This window comes from Crocodylus porosus, unplaced genomic scaffold, assembly GCF_001723895.1.
Source record: "Crocodylus porosus isolate Cpor-Errol unplaced genomic scaffold, CroPor_comp1, whole genome shotgun sequence".
NCBI classification, from domain to species: Eukaryota; Metazoa; Chordata; order Crocodylia; family Crocodylidae; genus Crocodylus; species Crocodylus porosus.
In genome coordinates, this window is record NW_017728951.1 from 10,918,203 (window position 1) to 10,934,134 (window position 15,932).

General features: G+C 42.0%; 1 protein-coding gene across 6 annotated transcripts in view; it reads right to left on the minus strand.

The window, feature by feature from the left end:
- The window catches only part of TACC2 (transforming acidic coiled-coil containing protein 2), a 196,113-nt gene that overhangs the window by 20,929 nt on the left and 159,252 nt on the right, over positions 1-15,932 (minus strand). For 4 of the 6 annotated variants that reach the window (XM_019555907.1, XM_019555904.1, XM_019555903.1 and 1 more), the window contains 2 exons: positions 14,500-14,671; positions 13,344-13,484 (listed from right to left, as the gene is read on the minus strand). In XM_019555907.1, the coding sequence (XP_019411452.1) occupies positions 13,344-13,484; positions 14,500-14,671 (313 nt within the window). Of the gene's footprint in view, positions 1-12,335; positions 12,426-13,343; positions 13,485-14,499; positions 14,672-15,932 lie in introns of all 6 variants that reach the window. The other 2 variants (XM_019555909.1, XM_019555906.1) reach the window with 2 other exon arrangements.

Consider the following 15,932-nt stretch of genomic DNA (forward strand, 5'->3'; position numbering starts at 1 on the left):
GGGGGCTGAACCCAGGTCTTCTCAATCTTAGTTCAGAGCTTTAACCAAAATGTAAAACGCTATTAATGAGAGGCTTCTAGAAGGTCCAGAAAACTAAAAATCGGCAAGTTCCAACAAATCTCCAATACAGAGTTGAAAATGATTTCATTTTGTTCAGCCCTAGTTCATTTAGGCACTATTAAAAATAATCTTTATTGGAATGGATGGGATCTGGAGTGAAGGAGACATCAGTGAAATATACAGAATTCTCAAGAAAAAATGACTGATACTAGTTAAGGGTTCCTGTCCGCTGTTGTATACAATACCGGCGAATGTAAACTGTTAAAAAAGGTCTCAAGTATCAAGGGACTTCAGGCAAATATTTTACTCATGGAACAACTTACATGGTAAATAAAGGACGAATCGTGACAATAGAAGCTGTGTATTTTAATGCATATGCAGCCAAACAAATCAGAAAGATTTCCTTGGTAAGGACTTAGAATGATTGTGATACAATTTGTGATTGCCAATTAGTAGTACATATAGAAAAGTAACTAACCAGCCTCTGGATTTTTTTACTTGAATTTGATCTGCTGTCCATGTCATCAGTCCATATTCAGAAGCGAGTGTCTTGTTAATTCACTCCAAAAAAGTAGCATTCCTCATGCTCTTTGGTTTACTAGCATCACCTTTACATCAAGAATGAGTTTAGTTTGCTGTGTTCAAAGAAATTTACAAAGCAATAAACGGTCATTCTACTGAGGTGAGTTGTCCCAATTAAATGGCCTACTGAAATAAAATAAGTAGGTGTTGGCCTATTGACCAATCCCTCAAAAACAGCCATTTGAAGTATCTAAGTATTATCCTCATTTTAACCAACAGGGAATCAGAGTGGTGAAATGACTTGCCCAAAAATGAAAACCAGTGATTCCAAAGCAAAGATAAGGGTAGAAATCATGACCTTCTGACTCACTGCCCTACTCTCATGCCCTCTAATTTGCTGACCTGGCAGTGCACCTTAATTAGCTTAGAAACTGATAGAACCGTCTCCGTATATATTTACATTGAAAAAATAAAAGCAAAATTTGTTCCTATACTAAAAACTTTGAAACATTTTTCATGTATTTTTAATATTGTGACATGCTGCTTATTTTCCTTTATTTATATAAATTTAGGCACATCTGTGGCATTTATTGGTTGTTTTCTGTTTAGTACACCCAAGGGAATAGTTCATCGCTAACAATGAGCTCCATTTTTCCCTACCTCCTTGTTCACAAATTATCCTGAAGCAGAACACAATTTTCTTGTAGTCATTATTCTAAATATTTACTGTGCCAACCAGCGGTTCTTGTGTGGTACCTCACCGGATGCCAGTAGTTGAAATGTAAACTGTGAAGCAAGGTTTGTTTGCATACAAGTCACACATTTCTGTTTCTTGTTCTGGTTGGATGAATGTAACTCTTTAGTTTCACATTTCTGTTGTGCATACCAGGGGCGTGCGAAACGGGCTGTATTCAATTTGGATTCAGCCCAAATCAGGGACAGTGATTCTATTTGTTGATTCGGATCACTGTCCGTGACTTGAATCGGCCTAATCCAAATCTGAAGATTTGATGCTGATTTGGAGAATCAACGATTCAGACACAGGCACAGCTTTAAATGTTTTTTCTGCATACCTCAAGGTACCAGGCATGGCTTGTGAATGCTGCGATGCTGGGACAGTTGGAGCAAGCCACAGGAGCATGGGGGGAGCCTCCCGCATGCTCAGCAGCCAACCTGGAAGTGGACTGGAAGTACTTCTGGTCCACTTTCGGGTCTGCTGCCGAGCGCACTGGGGACCCCCCGCCATGCTCAGCAGCAGACATTTAAAGCTGTGCCTATGTCCGAAGCAATGAATCTTTCCAAATCCCTTCGAATCAATTCGGAGGGTTCCAATTCGATTCAGAGAAATTGGAGGGTCTCCAGATTTGATTCAGACTTCGGGCCAAATCTCCGCTGAATCGAATCAGCGACCAAAGCTTTGCACAGCCCTAGTGCATACCCCTACCAATGAACTTCCAGTATTCACTCTCCCAGCAAACATTCCTACCAGTTGTTCGCTAGAACATTTACTGAAAGCACAAGCAAAAATGGATACAAACAGAAACAAAGATTTTAATTATCTGAACAAGCATCTGAATAATTTTCTGTACAGCTCTTCTGAGCGGTATTTCAGACATACACCAACACTAACCAATTGTGCAGGAAAGGTAGTGGACACACTTTGAGATGGAGAGAGCATACAGCAAACTGGTTAGCTAAGTGATCATGGCAGGCATAGGGATGCCTTGGAAGGGGAAAAAATCACTAAAACTAAAAACTACGATAGGAAAAGAATGAGAAACTACAGCACCAACAATTCCAGCAACTGAACACTGTTTTTCTTTGCTGAAAAGCAGTATTTCATATGGTTATGTCCACCTTGGTATTTTAAGCTCTTGATGCACTTGATGGCTATGTCAAAAAGAGAAAACAACATCAAATTACTCAGACTTCTGATGATCATTTCCTGCTACAGTCTTGACCATCTAACATGTCATTGCCTTGTGTGAAGGGATTATCATTTTTTTCTCTCCCCATGGCCACTCAGTATTAATCAAGAGAAATCAACCTGGAAGGCAGGAAGTTTCCTGAAGAGTAGGTGGAAAGTTAAGGACTTGGGCTACACCTGAACTGCAGCAAAGCAACGCATCTCAAACCCCACAGTAACATCACAATTAACAGACAGCAATAACGAGGAATACAAGGTATTTTACAAATAGCTCACTTATGCTTCAAAACAAGCATCCTGGAAGAAATATGGACTATTTTTCAAGGTTTTCTGATACTAGAGCAGCTCACATCAAGCAGAATGCTGGCCCTGAGCTGTGTCTGTTCCAAGTACGATAATTATTAAGTTATTTGTACAACAGAATATACTTATAGAACATTTCTTTTAGGCCAAGAAATTCCCTGCCAGCCTCATTTGTTGTATGAAGCATTTCAAATTATGATTCATTTTCATAACACATCACTATTTAATCTCTATTGATAAACCACTTCAAACCAGCCTCTCTATATAAATAAAAACAGCCTCTCATAGGGTAATGAGATATCGGTATATATCCATTAATGACTGCTCTATATGACGAATCATAGAAATTCTGTCCTCAGATCCCTATTTCATACCTGTTTGCTATCTTTGCATGCAAAGCTTCTATCAAACTACATTTCAGATGTTAGACCATTTTCTGACACACACTTGAACTCTATCTCACCCCACATATGTCACTGCCTGGTGCAATTCATAATCCCCAAACTGCATTCTGGAATAGAAATTTTAATCTATGCTTTGTGCTGCATTTTAATCCATATTGGAATATACAGTGAAGTAGTCTATGAGGCAACCAGCAGAAAATTCAAATACCTTCTTTATGTTCAATAATTTGGTCTCTCTGACTCTCATTTTGATGTGTAATGATTAGAATAAAGCTAGCAGCAGCAGCAGAGGGCTTTGTAACTATAAAGCATTGCATTACATCACTTACAACTGCAAAGTGCAGCTGAGTATGTAATGTTCACATTCAAGGAGCTGCTCTTTTCTTCATCATGCATACACATGCAGATTTCACTACCATCAACAGCACACACCAAAGGAAGAACATCCTTGTAAGCACTGATGGTAGGGGTGACATCCTAACCTGCTTTTGTATAAGCATCATCATTTTCCTCTAAGATGATTATTAACAAAGTGGAATCTTTTCATCCATTGTTCTCAATCACTGTTTCATGGGAATAAAGTGATGGAGGAAGGCATTTATCATTCTTACTCTATCCTAATGTCAGATTTTGTGCTGAAGAAGCTATCACAACAAACTATGTCTGGCAGTATGTGTAGTGTCACTTAGGACCAAATATTTTGTATTCAGTGTTTATCTGTATAGTTCTTAATAACAACGGTGTGTGAACCCAGCCTTACGATAATGTCACTGAGAAATATGCCTTGCCCACCTGCACCCACCTCATATATGAACAGGTTTAGTAGTCTGCTGAGTAAACAGGTCAGTGTTGCTTAGGCATAGTGTTGCATAGACACTGACTTTGGTTTTTGCCAGTGGGCGCTTGCAAATGTAAAAAAATAAAATAAATTAATGCCTCCTCCCTGGCTCATGGCAATTTAAACTCGGCGCATTCATGGGCTGAGCCCAGGAATCAGCTTGAGCTAAAAGCTCCCAAAAGCCCTGCTGAAGCACCTCTTCTTTACAGACACTGCAGAGCCAGGTTAAAATAACGTGCTGCTGCTTCCAGTAAAGCACAGTGGGTTTTTTTATTTTGTTTTGTTTTTAAAATCTGTGAGCAGCCAGTGGCCATGGCTCCTGGGTACTGAGCACCCGCTAATTTATTTTGGTGGGTGCTGGAGCCCCAGAGCACCCATGGGGTCAGCGCCTATGGCGTATGCCATGGTCCTGTGCTTGTGGTCTCTGTTTAGAAGAGCCTGACACAGTCTCAGGGCACGCAGCCTTTGTGTAGCCACACTGACCTGGCTACTCAGCAAATATGCAATCCTGGGCCACTACAGAGTAGACATAAGTGGACAGAGCTTTTGTCTCAGTGGTGTGCCCAATCCCACTCAGAAGATCATATCGATACCTCCTAACAGGTCAGGTAAGGAGAATTTAATAGCCCAACAATTAAGTAAGGGATTTGCAAAGTATCACAGTTCATGCATTAAGTATCTCCAGTAGAAGCTTATTGATTTGTTTAGGTAAATTTTTAACTTTAATAGTTGGGAACCAAACACAATCCTTCAAGCATGTTTTCTGCAATGGGATTCTGAGCACACAAAACAATGGAAAATGAGATGACATGTAACCAATTCCCATTTAATAATTAAGTGCTACATCAAATCCACTGGATTTAACAATGACAACATCAGTGGATCCCTGCACTATCTTTTAGTACATATTTGAAAGTATATGATATGCTTCAGTACACAAAGTGTGATCAAGTAAAATACATTTCGGACACAAGTCCAGCTCACCTATTCATAGTATATTAATTTATTTCAGATGGCCCAAAACTTTATAAATGTAAGGGTGAAGAGAGACAATAAAAGAAAACAAAACAAAAATTCCTACTGTTTCTAGTTCAGTTCAGTATTATCGGAGGGGAAAAAATCATTTTATTTCTTCATCCAATACAAAGACAAAAAAGAAATTGAGAGAGAGAAAAAAGCAGTCATCAAAGCTGACATCTCTTCTCCAGGCAGACAGCATATTGGATACCAAACTCTATGCATCCTATTTCAAAAGCTCCCTGCAACTTAGATTTGCTGTGTCTCCCCAAAGCAACAGTTGGAAAAACCTCACTGTGGAAAAAACCCTTATGCTCAGAGTAACAAAGGAATCAAAGCAACTGCCCAGATAATGAAAAATATCTGAGAAAGGAGGAGGACGAAGGGGAGTAGGAACTTTTAAAGTGCTTTATGTTACATGGTATTGTTGTTTTTTTACCTGCTGTCTTATTTCTCACCGTCTTTTTATATAATTATGCTTTGTCAGTATTTGCCTTGGAATTTGAATAATTTTGTAAAGAGAGAAACACTCGCAAATATAAAACCTACTATGTTTAGAAATCTCTACCATAAAAGCTCTTGGGAGTCAGCCAGCTAGGTGAGAGCGTTTCATACACAGTCTGACACACTCAATTAGTCAAGGTCCAATCCTGTGAACTCTGACATCCATCCACAGTCCAGCAAGGCCCTTATACTGCCTGCCTACCAGAAATATCATACTACAGCTGTTCTGGAATGATTATTTTCAGTCCTCTGGGCCCTTACCTTGCAAGCCACTTTCATATACTGTCCAAAAGGATGCAAAACACAGAAAGTGGTAGGGCTGTGCAAAGCTTTGTTAGTCAATTTGATTCGGAGGAGGTTCGGCCAGATTTGGCGGCCGAATCTTCAAATCTGAATCAAATCTGGAGACCCATTAAAAGTTGAATTAAATTGACTTGGAGAAATTCAGCACAGATTTGGAGATTTGGCCATAGGCTAAACAGGCAGCAGTCTTCGAGGATGCTGGAAACAGCGGCCTCCAGCTGGTAAGTCTGTTGCTGTGGGCATGGGGGAAGGCAGATCAACCCGCCTACAGCAAGGGTGGGATTGGAGCTGGGGTTGGGACTGGGACAAGCTGCCCAACTGGGGTGGGGAGGCGTAGGACTCAGGGAGGAGGGCTCCTGCCACTGCGTGCTGCCAGTCTGGGAGGGCATGGGAGTGGGCATGTGCCCCCGGACGTGTGCAGGGCGGGCTGCGCTGGGCTGCACTCTGGATGGGCAGAAGGCACTGGAAGCGGGGGCTCTGCCCTGCCGCCGCTTGTCCAGCTGGGGGAGGGGAGGGAGGCAGGGTGCAATGCAGGTGCAGCTCACTCCAGGCAGAAGGTGCTGGGAGTGGGGACTATGCCGTGGTTCTGTGCTGGGCGAGCAGCAGCAGGGCATGGCAGTGGGTGTGTGCACCCAAACTGGGGAGGGGCCACTGGCAGGGGCTATGGGAAATTTTAGGGTGGCTGTAGCCCCTCCCCCCCGCAAAGCCCCTGCTTCACTGTGCTCTGTGGAGCTGGCGGAGCCAGGGCTGTGCCCCAGGCTGTGGCTGGGGCTAGCTGCCCAGAGCACACCCTGGCTCCACACACCCAGCACAGATCTGGGGGGCACATGCCCACTCCCATGCCCTCCAAGATTGGCAGCGTGCAATGGCAGGAGCCCACCTCCCCAAGTCCAGTCCCCTTTTCTCCCCCAGCTGGGCAGCTTGTCCCACCCCCAGCTCCTCCCTCATTGTGGGGGCGTTGATCTGCACCCCCCATGCCCCTTCCCTCCCCCCTCCGTCCATAACAGACTTACCAGCTGGAGGCAGCTGTGTCCAGCGTCCTCGAGGACGAGTGCCTGTTTAGTCTATGGCCGTATCTCCAAATCAGCGCCGAATCTTTGAATCCGAATCGGCCAAATCAAATTGGGACAGTGATTCAAATTACCAAATTGAAATACTGTCCCTCTGAGTCAGCCGGATCCAAAACCAAATTGAATACTTGCTGCTTTGCACAGGCCTAGGAAGTGGCACTTTTCCAGTTTTAAATTTTCCTGGTTTTAATGCCTAAGAAAATAAATAAAACAATCTGACCAGTAAAACTATGGTATTCACTCAAATTGATTTTGTCCATGCTATGAATTCAGTATAAGACCTCAGCAAGGTAAAAAGTTAATTAGGGCACTAACAAGCCTGCGGATTTATAAATCACTGAACCTCACGGAAAGATTAGCGCGTGCAGGGATTATTCTTAAATGTGGGTCACCACCACCTTATTGTAAGTATCTGAAAGTTATTCATTTCCTTTTCTGTATCTAGCCTCCCTTAGAAAAATCAGCTATTTGATTAGAATGTGGCCTGATGCATCTGATTTGCCAAGTGCAATATTTTCACTGCACAACTAGAAGCCAAAGTGAATAAAGATAGGCATGGACGTTACAATGGGATCAGAAAAGTTATTATTGCTACCATGTTCACAGGAATATGTGCTCTCCTTATCTGAGGTCTGGCTTTCCCTCACCAGCAACATTTTTGTACTCAGAAGTGACCTTGGGCACAAACTCACAGGAAGAGCCATACCTTTTAACTACTTGATTTGTACTTGCATGCCGGTCAGTAGGAATGCAACTAAACAGTTCTGCACCTGAACATGTTCTGCTGACTCCAAAACAAAGCACCAATTTTGCGCTTACATCTGGCCAAAAAGGGATGTACCTCTTTGAAAGAGATGGGCCTATTTCACTATGTCCCACCCTTTCCCCCAACATCACTTCAAAATGTTGCCCACATCTTTCATCCCGATGTTTCTTTCCTTTACCCAGTAAAGGTGCTGGTTTCAACATCATGCCCCTGCGTCTCAACACCACAAAAGAATGGCTGTCGTGGGCTCTATCAGCTTTCTGTTCAATCGCCACAACACAGCGGTCTGCTAGTCGATCATTAAGTAAGCAGTGCTTATCCACTGGAAAGCTAATGCCACATTTCCTGTTAAATGCTCTTTTCTTCTAATGTTTTCACTCTAATTTTTTGTGTGTACCCAAGTAAACTCTACCTGCATTGCCTACGTATTTGGTGAAGGAAGACTAAGGGACTGCTGTTGCTGCCGTTAAAGTCAGCAGTGATTACAGGTCAGAAGCGGACCAAGCACTGCCTCTCACAGAAGCCTCGGCCTCAGATGGACTAAATTCATGTTGTTCATTAACGCCGCAGCTCAGTTATTATAATCCCTTGATTAGCAGTAGATTCTGATTTTCATATAAAATCCAGCTGTCAGCAAAACAGGAGGTGATTTTGGTTTTATTACTGGTATTACAGAGTTCTACTTCTGTATGCGCAGTTAAACATCATCGTACCATATTAAAAAGCAACCAATGCCAACCAACCAGGAAGGGTTCCAGCCAGCCACTATCTTCTCTATCTGGATTAAAGTCACTGCACTCCTCTGATGAATCCTATTATACTAATCCACTCTGATTCCATCAGTCATCGTAAGATACTCAGCATTAGTCACAAGGGTTCTCATCATGGCTAATTACACATTATCCATGTCCATTTAAACACTGAGGTTAGCCAAGGATAAAAGTCCTTCACCACCTAACTGATGTCCATTCATTCAGCTGAAACACTGCACACTTCCACTATATGCAGGGTCTTTCTAGGTGCCAGGATTCCTGTGATCATTGGTATGAACTGGAGATGTCACTTACTTAATTCTCTCCTCATGCCTATCTATCACCTCCTGCTTTTTGCTATTTTTATATTATGGTATAGGCACCCCCTATGGAAATCTATTGGTGAATTTATTAGTACGGAGGAATTCTGTAGGTACTGTGCCTTGTACTTTAATGGCAACTGTGCCTTGCCATTCTCTCATTGTTTCCCTGTCTCCATCTGCCCTGGGAAAAAATGTCTGTACTGATTTAAAAAACAACAACAAACTTTGACAACACAAATATTCAAATACATGCAAATATATATCCCTTCAACCTAAGTTAGCATAGGATATTTTCAATTTAATGCATCTCTTGTTTATTATCTTGTTTATTCCACCCTGGCATTTTGAGAGAGACATTTGGATAATAACAGTTATTTAACATGACTCTAAGCAGCATCTACCTCTTTTACATTTCAGCTCCACTTATCCTAGCCCATTGGTGAGTCTTATCTGCTACAAATTCTATAGTTCGGTGCTACAAAAAAGAGGGCTGAAACATGGTAAGTGGAAGCAATTCCATTTTCTGTGATCTTTTTCTCACAACTACAGAATGGTAAGACTAAGTCTGCAGATGCACAGCACAATTATTATCGAGTAACACACCCCTTTTATTCTGAAGTAAATTTATTCCATAATAAGAAGCATTACGCATGACCAGCTTTTCAAGGCCAGCCGCCCACAGTAGCTGTTAGTATGGCACTTAGCTGACAGTACGGCCAATTTTTACTGAGCAGATGACCAACCTGGGATAAAATCAGAGCTGGCCTTAGGGAAAATGGTGCCCTGGGTGAACTTGTATTTTGGCACCTCTTCCCTCCCCACCAAGTTAGTGCTGCTGCTGTGGCAAATAGAAGCAGTGAGGCAGAGGTGTGGGGTGCAGTCCAGCAGGGAAGCAGGGTGCATGGTGTGCTTGAGTGCATGGCATGGTGTGCCGGGAAGGTGGGCAAGCAGAAGTAGGAACCACCTCACCCACACATGCCCAGCTTGGCTTCTCCTGAGCAGCGGCTGGAGGCAGGGGGTGGACTGGGCTGGTCACCACTCCTGCCTGGGGCAGGGATCTACTAGGGCGGGTTGGGGCAGGCCGGGGCTGGGCACCTCTCCCCCTGCCTGGGGTGGAGATTAGCCAGGATAGGGAAACATGAACTGCCTACATGTGTTTGTGCATTTGGCACCCCCTGACCATGATGCCCTGGGCAGTCGCCCACTCTGCCCACCCCTCAGGCTGCCTCTGGATGAAACTGAATACACACATTATGCTCCAAGTAGCAACTTGCTTGTAAGATAAGGGCCAAAGTTATTACATATTTTTCAAGGACTACCCTTACCCTGGATTTGAGTGATAAACTCTGTAGTATGGCTATATCACGGGTCCATTCTACTTTTGGTACATAGTGAAGTGAAGTTATTAGGTAGCAAGTGTGTTGTGTACTGCACATATTCACATTCTACATCCCATCAGGAAAATGCCTGTACATTACTTAGCAACAAAGAACTGGAAGGCACCTCTACTTTCCCGTCTGTTCATTCAGTTTTTAATAAAAAACACTGGGCCTGAATCTGATTCCACTGAAGTCAATCACATCATTTCTGAATTGCTGCATTAAGAGCATGCCTGGATTCACATACTTAGAAATAATTCTATTTCCTCAAATAATGAATTATTTTATGGCATTATTTAGACAATACTGCAGCTAGTAAAGCAACCAAAACACTGGCTTGCATCCATAGATGCTCCTCAAGGAAATCCCGGGACATCATTCTCCCCTTCTACTCGGCCTTGGTGAGGCCGCAGCCGGAGTACTGCATCCAGTTTTGGGCTCCATAACTCAAAACGGATGTGGAGAAGCTTGAGAGAGTCCAGAGAAGAGCCACACGCATGATCAGAGGTCAGGAAACCAGACCTTATGACGACAGGCTGAGAGTCATGGGGCTCTTTATCTTGGAAAAGCGTAGGCTCAGGGGTGATCTGATGGCCACCTATAAGTTTATCGGGGTGACCACCAGGATCTGGGGGAACGTTTGTTCACCTGAGCGCCCCAAGGGATGATGAGGTCGTACGGTCATAAACTACTGCGAGACCGTTTCAGGCTGGACATAAGGAAGAATTTCTTTACTTCCGAGCCCCCAAGGTCTAGAACAGCCTGCCATCGGAGGTGGTTCAAGCACCTACACTGAACACCTTCAAAAGCAAATTGGATGCTTATCTTGCTGGGATCCTATGACCCCAGCTGACTTCCTGCCCTTTGGGTGGGGGGCTGGACTCGATGATCTTCCGAGGTCCCTTCCAGCCCTGATGTCTATGAAATCTATGAAATCTACAAAATGTATTACACCCCAGGAAACAGCCATTTAATTATTCAGACAGCTGCAACATGGGCCATACTTTACCAAAATAAGATAAACTAATCAAACTTATTCTAATCAGCCATCAAATCATACAGAGTTCAGTGTAAATTTTTAAACTTTAACTTTTATGAGCTAACTAGTTAACCATTAGCCAGAGCACGTCTAATCTCTAAGCCAGACACATGCAGTTAAGCTGCGATGAACAGCTGCCACTTAAATATTCAAGTGACATGGGATTAGGAGTGGGGCTTTCCCACTGATTTATTAATCATTAGTATAATAAAAGAAAGGTCACTGGAGAATGACATGTCAGAATAATATTCCCCTGATTTGGAACTAAATGTCTCATTGCAGTAGGACATTGTTGTCCTGTCAGCTTTCTATTCACTTGACATCGCCTTCCAAGTATACCACTGAGTTAAATCTCCCTGGGGATATTGTGACCTTTCGGTTAAAAGCACCATAAGGGTCCTTCAAAAGTGGCTACACACATCTGACTAAACATCACATATTATAATCAGGGCTGATTTTAGTCTAGTTGCAAATACAGAGGCCACATGCATCACTGGAGCAGCCTCACTCTGATGATGCATCACACTGACAAGGCACTAGCTAACATGCTGTAGAACTATCAATAAAGAAAAGCTTCAGATCCTGATGAATAAAGAGGATTTATGCTGGGGAAGCTTTTTTCCTTTGGAACCCTTGGGGTCTTTTTTCAACCCATTTGAATCCCATTGTTCAAAAGCCTGAAGCCTGGACTGACTGAACTTCTAACTTTTGAACTTTAAGGGTCAAGTCATTAGATCTCATGCTTAAGGCAAAATGCACCACCAGCCAGGGTCTGTTATATGCAAAAACCACCCATACTTGTTATGCTAGCCAGCACATAGATCAAATTCTGCTATCAGATACAAAGCATGTGGTCCTCTATGGGCAGAACCCTGTGTTATAGGGCTGTCTCTTATCTGCCCTCACCTAATTTTGGAAGCACAGGAGTCCTCCAAGGAGACGGTGACAGCATACTTTGTGTAGAGACCAGCTATCAGCATGCTTTTTGATTTCAGATACTCTGAGGTGCACACAACTTCAAACTTCACTCTGAGAGGTTTAGTCGCCTTATTGTTAACAAAAAATAGCAGCACTCTGGTTCTTAATCTGTGCACACTCACACACATATTACAGGCATAAAACAGATACCTCGGTATCTGAGGAGGAGAAAGAAGACAAGGTAATCTGCCTGGCTAGCTTCAGTGCTTCTATCCTCATTGCAGCAAACTCTAACTCCTCCTGTCAGTAGTTTGGTTGCGAACAATTCACAGAAAAATGGGTTAAAAACATGATGTAACCATTTTACACATTCAAAAAATGAATGTCATATTTCAACATAGCATGAGGACAACTCTTGGATGACACACACATGCAGTGTCCCTTTCAGAATTCAAACATCAGCAAAACACAAAACCAGGTTTACAGTTAGCTTTGACATGGTTCTGTCTAGTAACACCTCCATCAGGGGCCAAACATTACGTGCTTTTGGGTACAAGAATATTTTCCAAAATGAAATTAGCCATAGGACCTTTTTTTTCCAATGGATTTGTTACTTCTTCCTTTCATTAGTCACTATATGGTTGTTTACAGCAGCAATTGCAACATTAATCAGCAGTTTTGAATGTAAATCTTGGAATTATTTTGGAAAATCTGCCATGATGCGCACAGATTTGCCTTCAAAAGTTATTTCCTTTCTTTGGAAGAAAGCAGGCAAATTACATACTGGGCACAATTAATAGGAAAGAATGCCTGACTGGCATCTCCACAAAGTAGAATTAGGTCCTAAAACAACTGTTTCTGTGCTTTTTGATAGATTGACTAAAGTAAGGTATATGACATCATAAACTCTCCATCCTGAGGCCTGTGTTCAAATTTCTGAGCTTTTTCTTTTTTTAAATAAAATGTTTTATGGAAATGCATAAAATTAGTAAGATCACGTTGCCGAGGTAAAGATACTAACGTTCCTGAACTAACATTTGTATTCTATTTTATTCACTGACAGGTTCATCTCACTCCCTCTTAAAACTTTCTGCAAGGCAAAAGGAACTCTGGAAATTGCTTGAAACTTAGTAAGTTTTTGTAAGATTAGGAAATGTGTTCTCTACTGATGTTAGACAAACTTAAAGGAACACTAACATTTACACTTTTGCTACAAACCTGAAGTTTCTGAGCAAATACTGGGGGATTCTTTTCTGCTAAATCAGGGTCTAGATATTCAGGCTGATTGCTTAATGAAGTTTGCTGGGATATCCTATTGAGAAGAGCATCAGCAGAGACAAAGGAGTCCTCAGGAGAAGTCTAAAGGGTAAGGAGGATATAGAACAAATCAGAGGTTGTCAACATGTCTTCAGGCTGAAAACCATACACCTGCCTTGGTTATGTTTTCTTTTGGGCACAGATTACTGACGAGCAAATACAGACAAAATTGAACAAGGGTCCAGTCATTATATTCCCACAAAATTGAGGAGTGAAATAAGTGATGTCAAAACCTCTAAAGCAGTGATTCTCAGCCAGGGTACCAGCAGATTCTTTGAGGGGTCTGCCACTAAGTGCGAGGAGATAAGCAGATAAGGGCAGGCTTACACTTGTTCCTGCCTTGCTGATATGACACCCCCGCCTCCTGCAAGGAGGTAAGCAATGTAATACATAGATTTGTTTTTAAAATTGAGTTCCAATCAATTCACAGATGTTATGGAGAGTGCCTCAGATCCAAAAAAGGTTGAGAACCATTGCTCTAAAGCAATAGGTCTCAGACTGTGGTTTACTGACCATATCTTGGTACCAGGCAGTCATCACAGTCTGTCCGTCTGTCTCCAAGCAGTGAAACTTTCTGAAAGCTGTAGCTCAATCGAGGACTCTTCAAAGAGTTCCAGAGGCTTGTTTGATTAACTGAACTGAAAAAACTACCACCATTAAACTTTTTGAACGTACTACAGTGTTCTTGCATGTTTCTTTAGCATAAATTTAGCGAGAGCCAAAATTGCAGGTGACTCCAAGCCTGAAAGCTATCAACAGGGGACAGAATCACACTGTTACTGTCAACAGTAACTTTTTAGAACACAGCAGGGTGTCCCATCAAATGCTGCTGTAACCACTGAAAATGAAGCATCTTTATTAAGGGGAGACCAAAGCCACCAAACTGAATTTTTGCCTGGCACCAAAATGTGGATACACTTTCTACACTGGAACCTTATGTGTAATTAACAGTAATTATATGCATGTTCTAGCTGAAGAATCTGTATGTTCTCCCTTTCAAAAATGAGGACTGGTGTCATAGGAAAACGTTTCCATCACTCTACTTGCAATTACTTACTATTTCGATGGTCTCTGAAGCTGTTCCTAGGGTCATCGGCTCCAAGTCTTTCTGTTTAGATTTGTCAGGTGCTTGTAAGTGCGTCTCTTGGCTAGCAGTCAGGGCACGAGAAGCTGGATGCTGTATTTTCATTCCAGAGGAAAGCTGGGCTTCAGTTTCCTCGAAACTTGACCTGAAATAAGATAGCACAGTGGTTCTCAAACTTTTTTTTTTTTGCAGCCCACTTGAAAATTTATGACGGTCTCGGCAGACCGCTTAAACTTCTTTTTGTTTTACAAATCAAAGTGCACGACTCATATTTTAGTATCAGTAGTCTTACCTTACAAGTACAGATATTCTCAGTTGTTCCTCAGCCTTTCTGTGGACTACCTGAATGGAGCTCATGGACCAGTGGTGGTCCGCGGATCACAGTTTGAAACCCTCTGAGATAGCATATATTTTTTCGGATTGAGTTAGGAGCCCTATGCAGATCAATCAAACGCTGCTACAAATGTAGCAAATCCTTTTTAGTTAAACAGCCACCCTCTCAGACTCACAAAAGCTAGTGTAACATGATACTACTACAATAATTCAATCTTGTACCAGTTCTATCTTGCAAGATTTTGAAATATACTTTTCAAAGCCCACTGATTTGAATTCTGGTTGGCAACTTTGAAATATGTTTCTCAAAGTAATACACCAAAATAATCTCGATAAAATCAGTTCTGGTGGAAGAGACATGAATATCTCATGCATCACTAAATATTTGCTGGGGTTTTGGTTGTAGCTGTGTTGGTCTAAGGACATCGGCAGGCAAGGTTCTTTGAGTCAATGTGATTATCTTTTATTAGACCAACTGAGCAGTTGGAAAAAATTTCTTGGCAAGCTTTCGGACGCAGTCACTCTTCTTCAGGCATACGGAGTCTTTGCTGTTCTGAGATTTCATTTTCACTGACAACCTGCCACTTTTAGCTTCTTTCATTTGTTTGAGTCTCAGAACAGCAGAGACTCCCCATGCCTGAAGAAGGGTGATTGCATCCAAAAGCTTGCCAAGAAATGTTTTCCATCCACTCAGTTGGTCTAATAAAATATATCACAGCTACTCACTAAATATTTAGGACTTGTCCCTTGTTTCTCATTTCTACATGTATTCATTTATTTATTTACCAAATAACAGTTTTAACCAGAGCCAATGACATTTGTAAAGGTCAACACAACCCATAACTCTTATCATCATTAGAAAATGGATGAACTGGGGAGAAAACGGTGTTAGTTTAGAAGTATCAAAACAAGAGTTACAGTCTGGAGGTTTTACATAAACTGCAATGAAACTAACTTTAAACTTTAAGAAAAAGCTATAAGCATTGAATCACAATAAACATTGACAAGAGCACTTAGCCTGAGTACAGATTTAGAAGTAATCGGCAAAGCTATGCCACGGAGATACAAGGTTT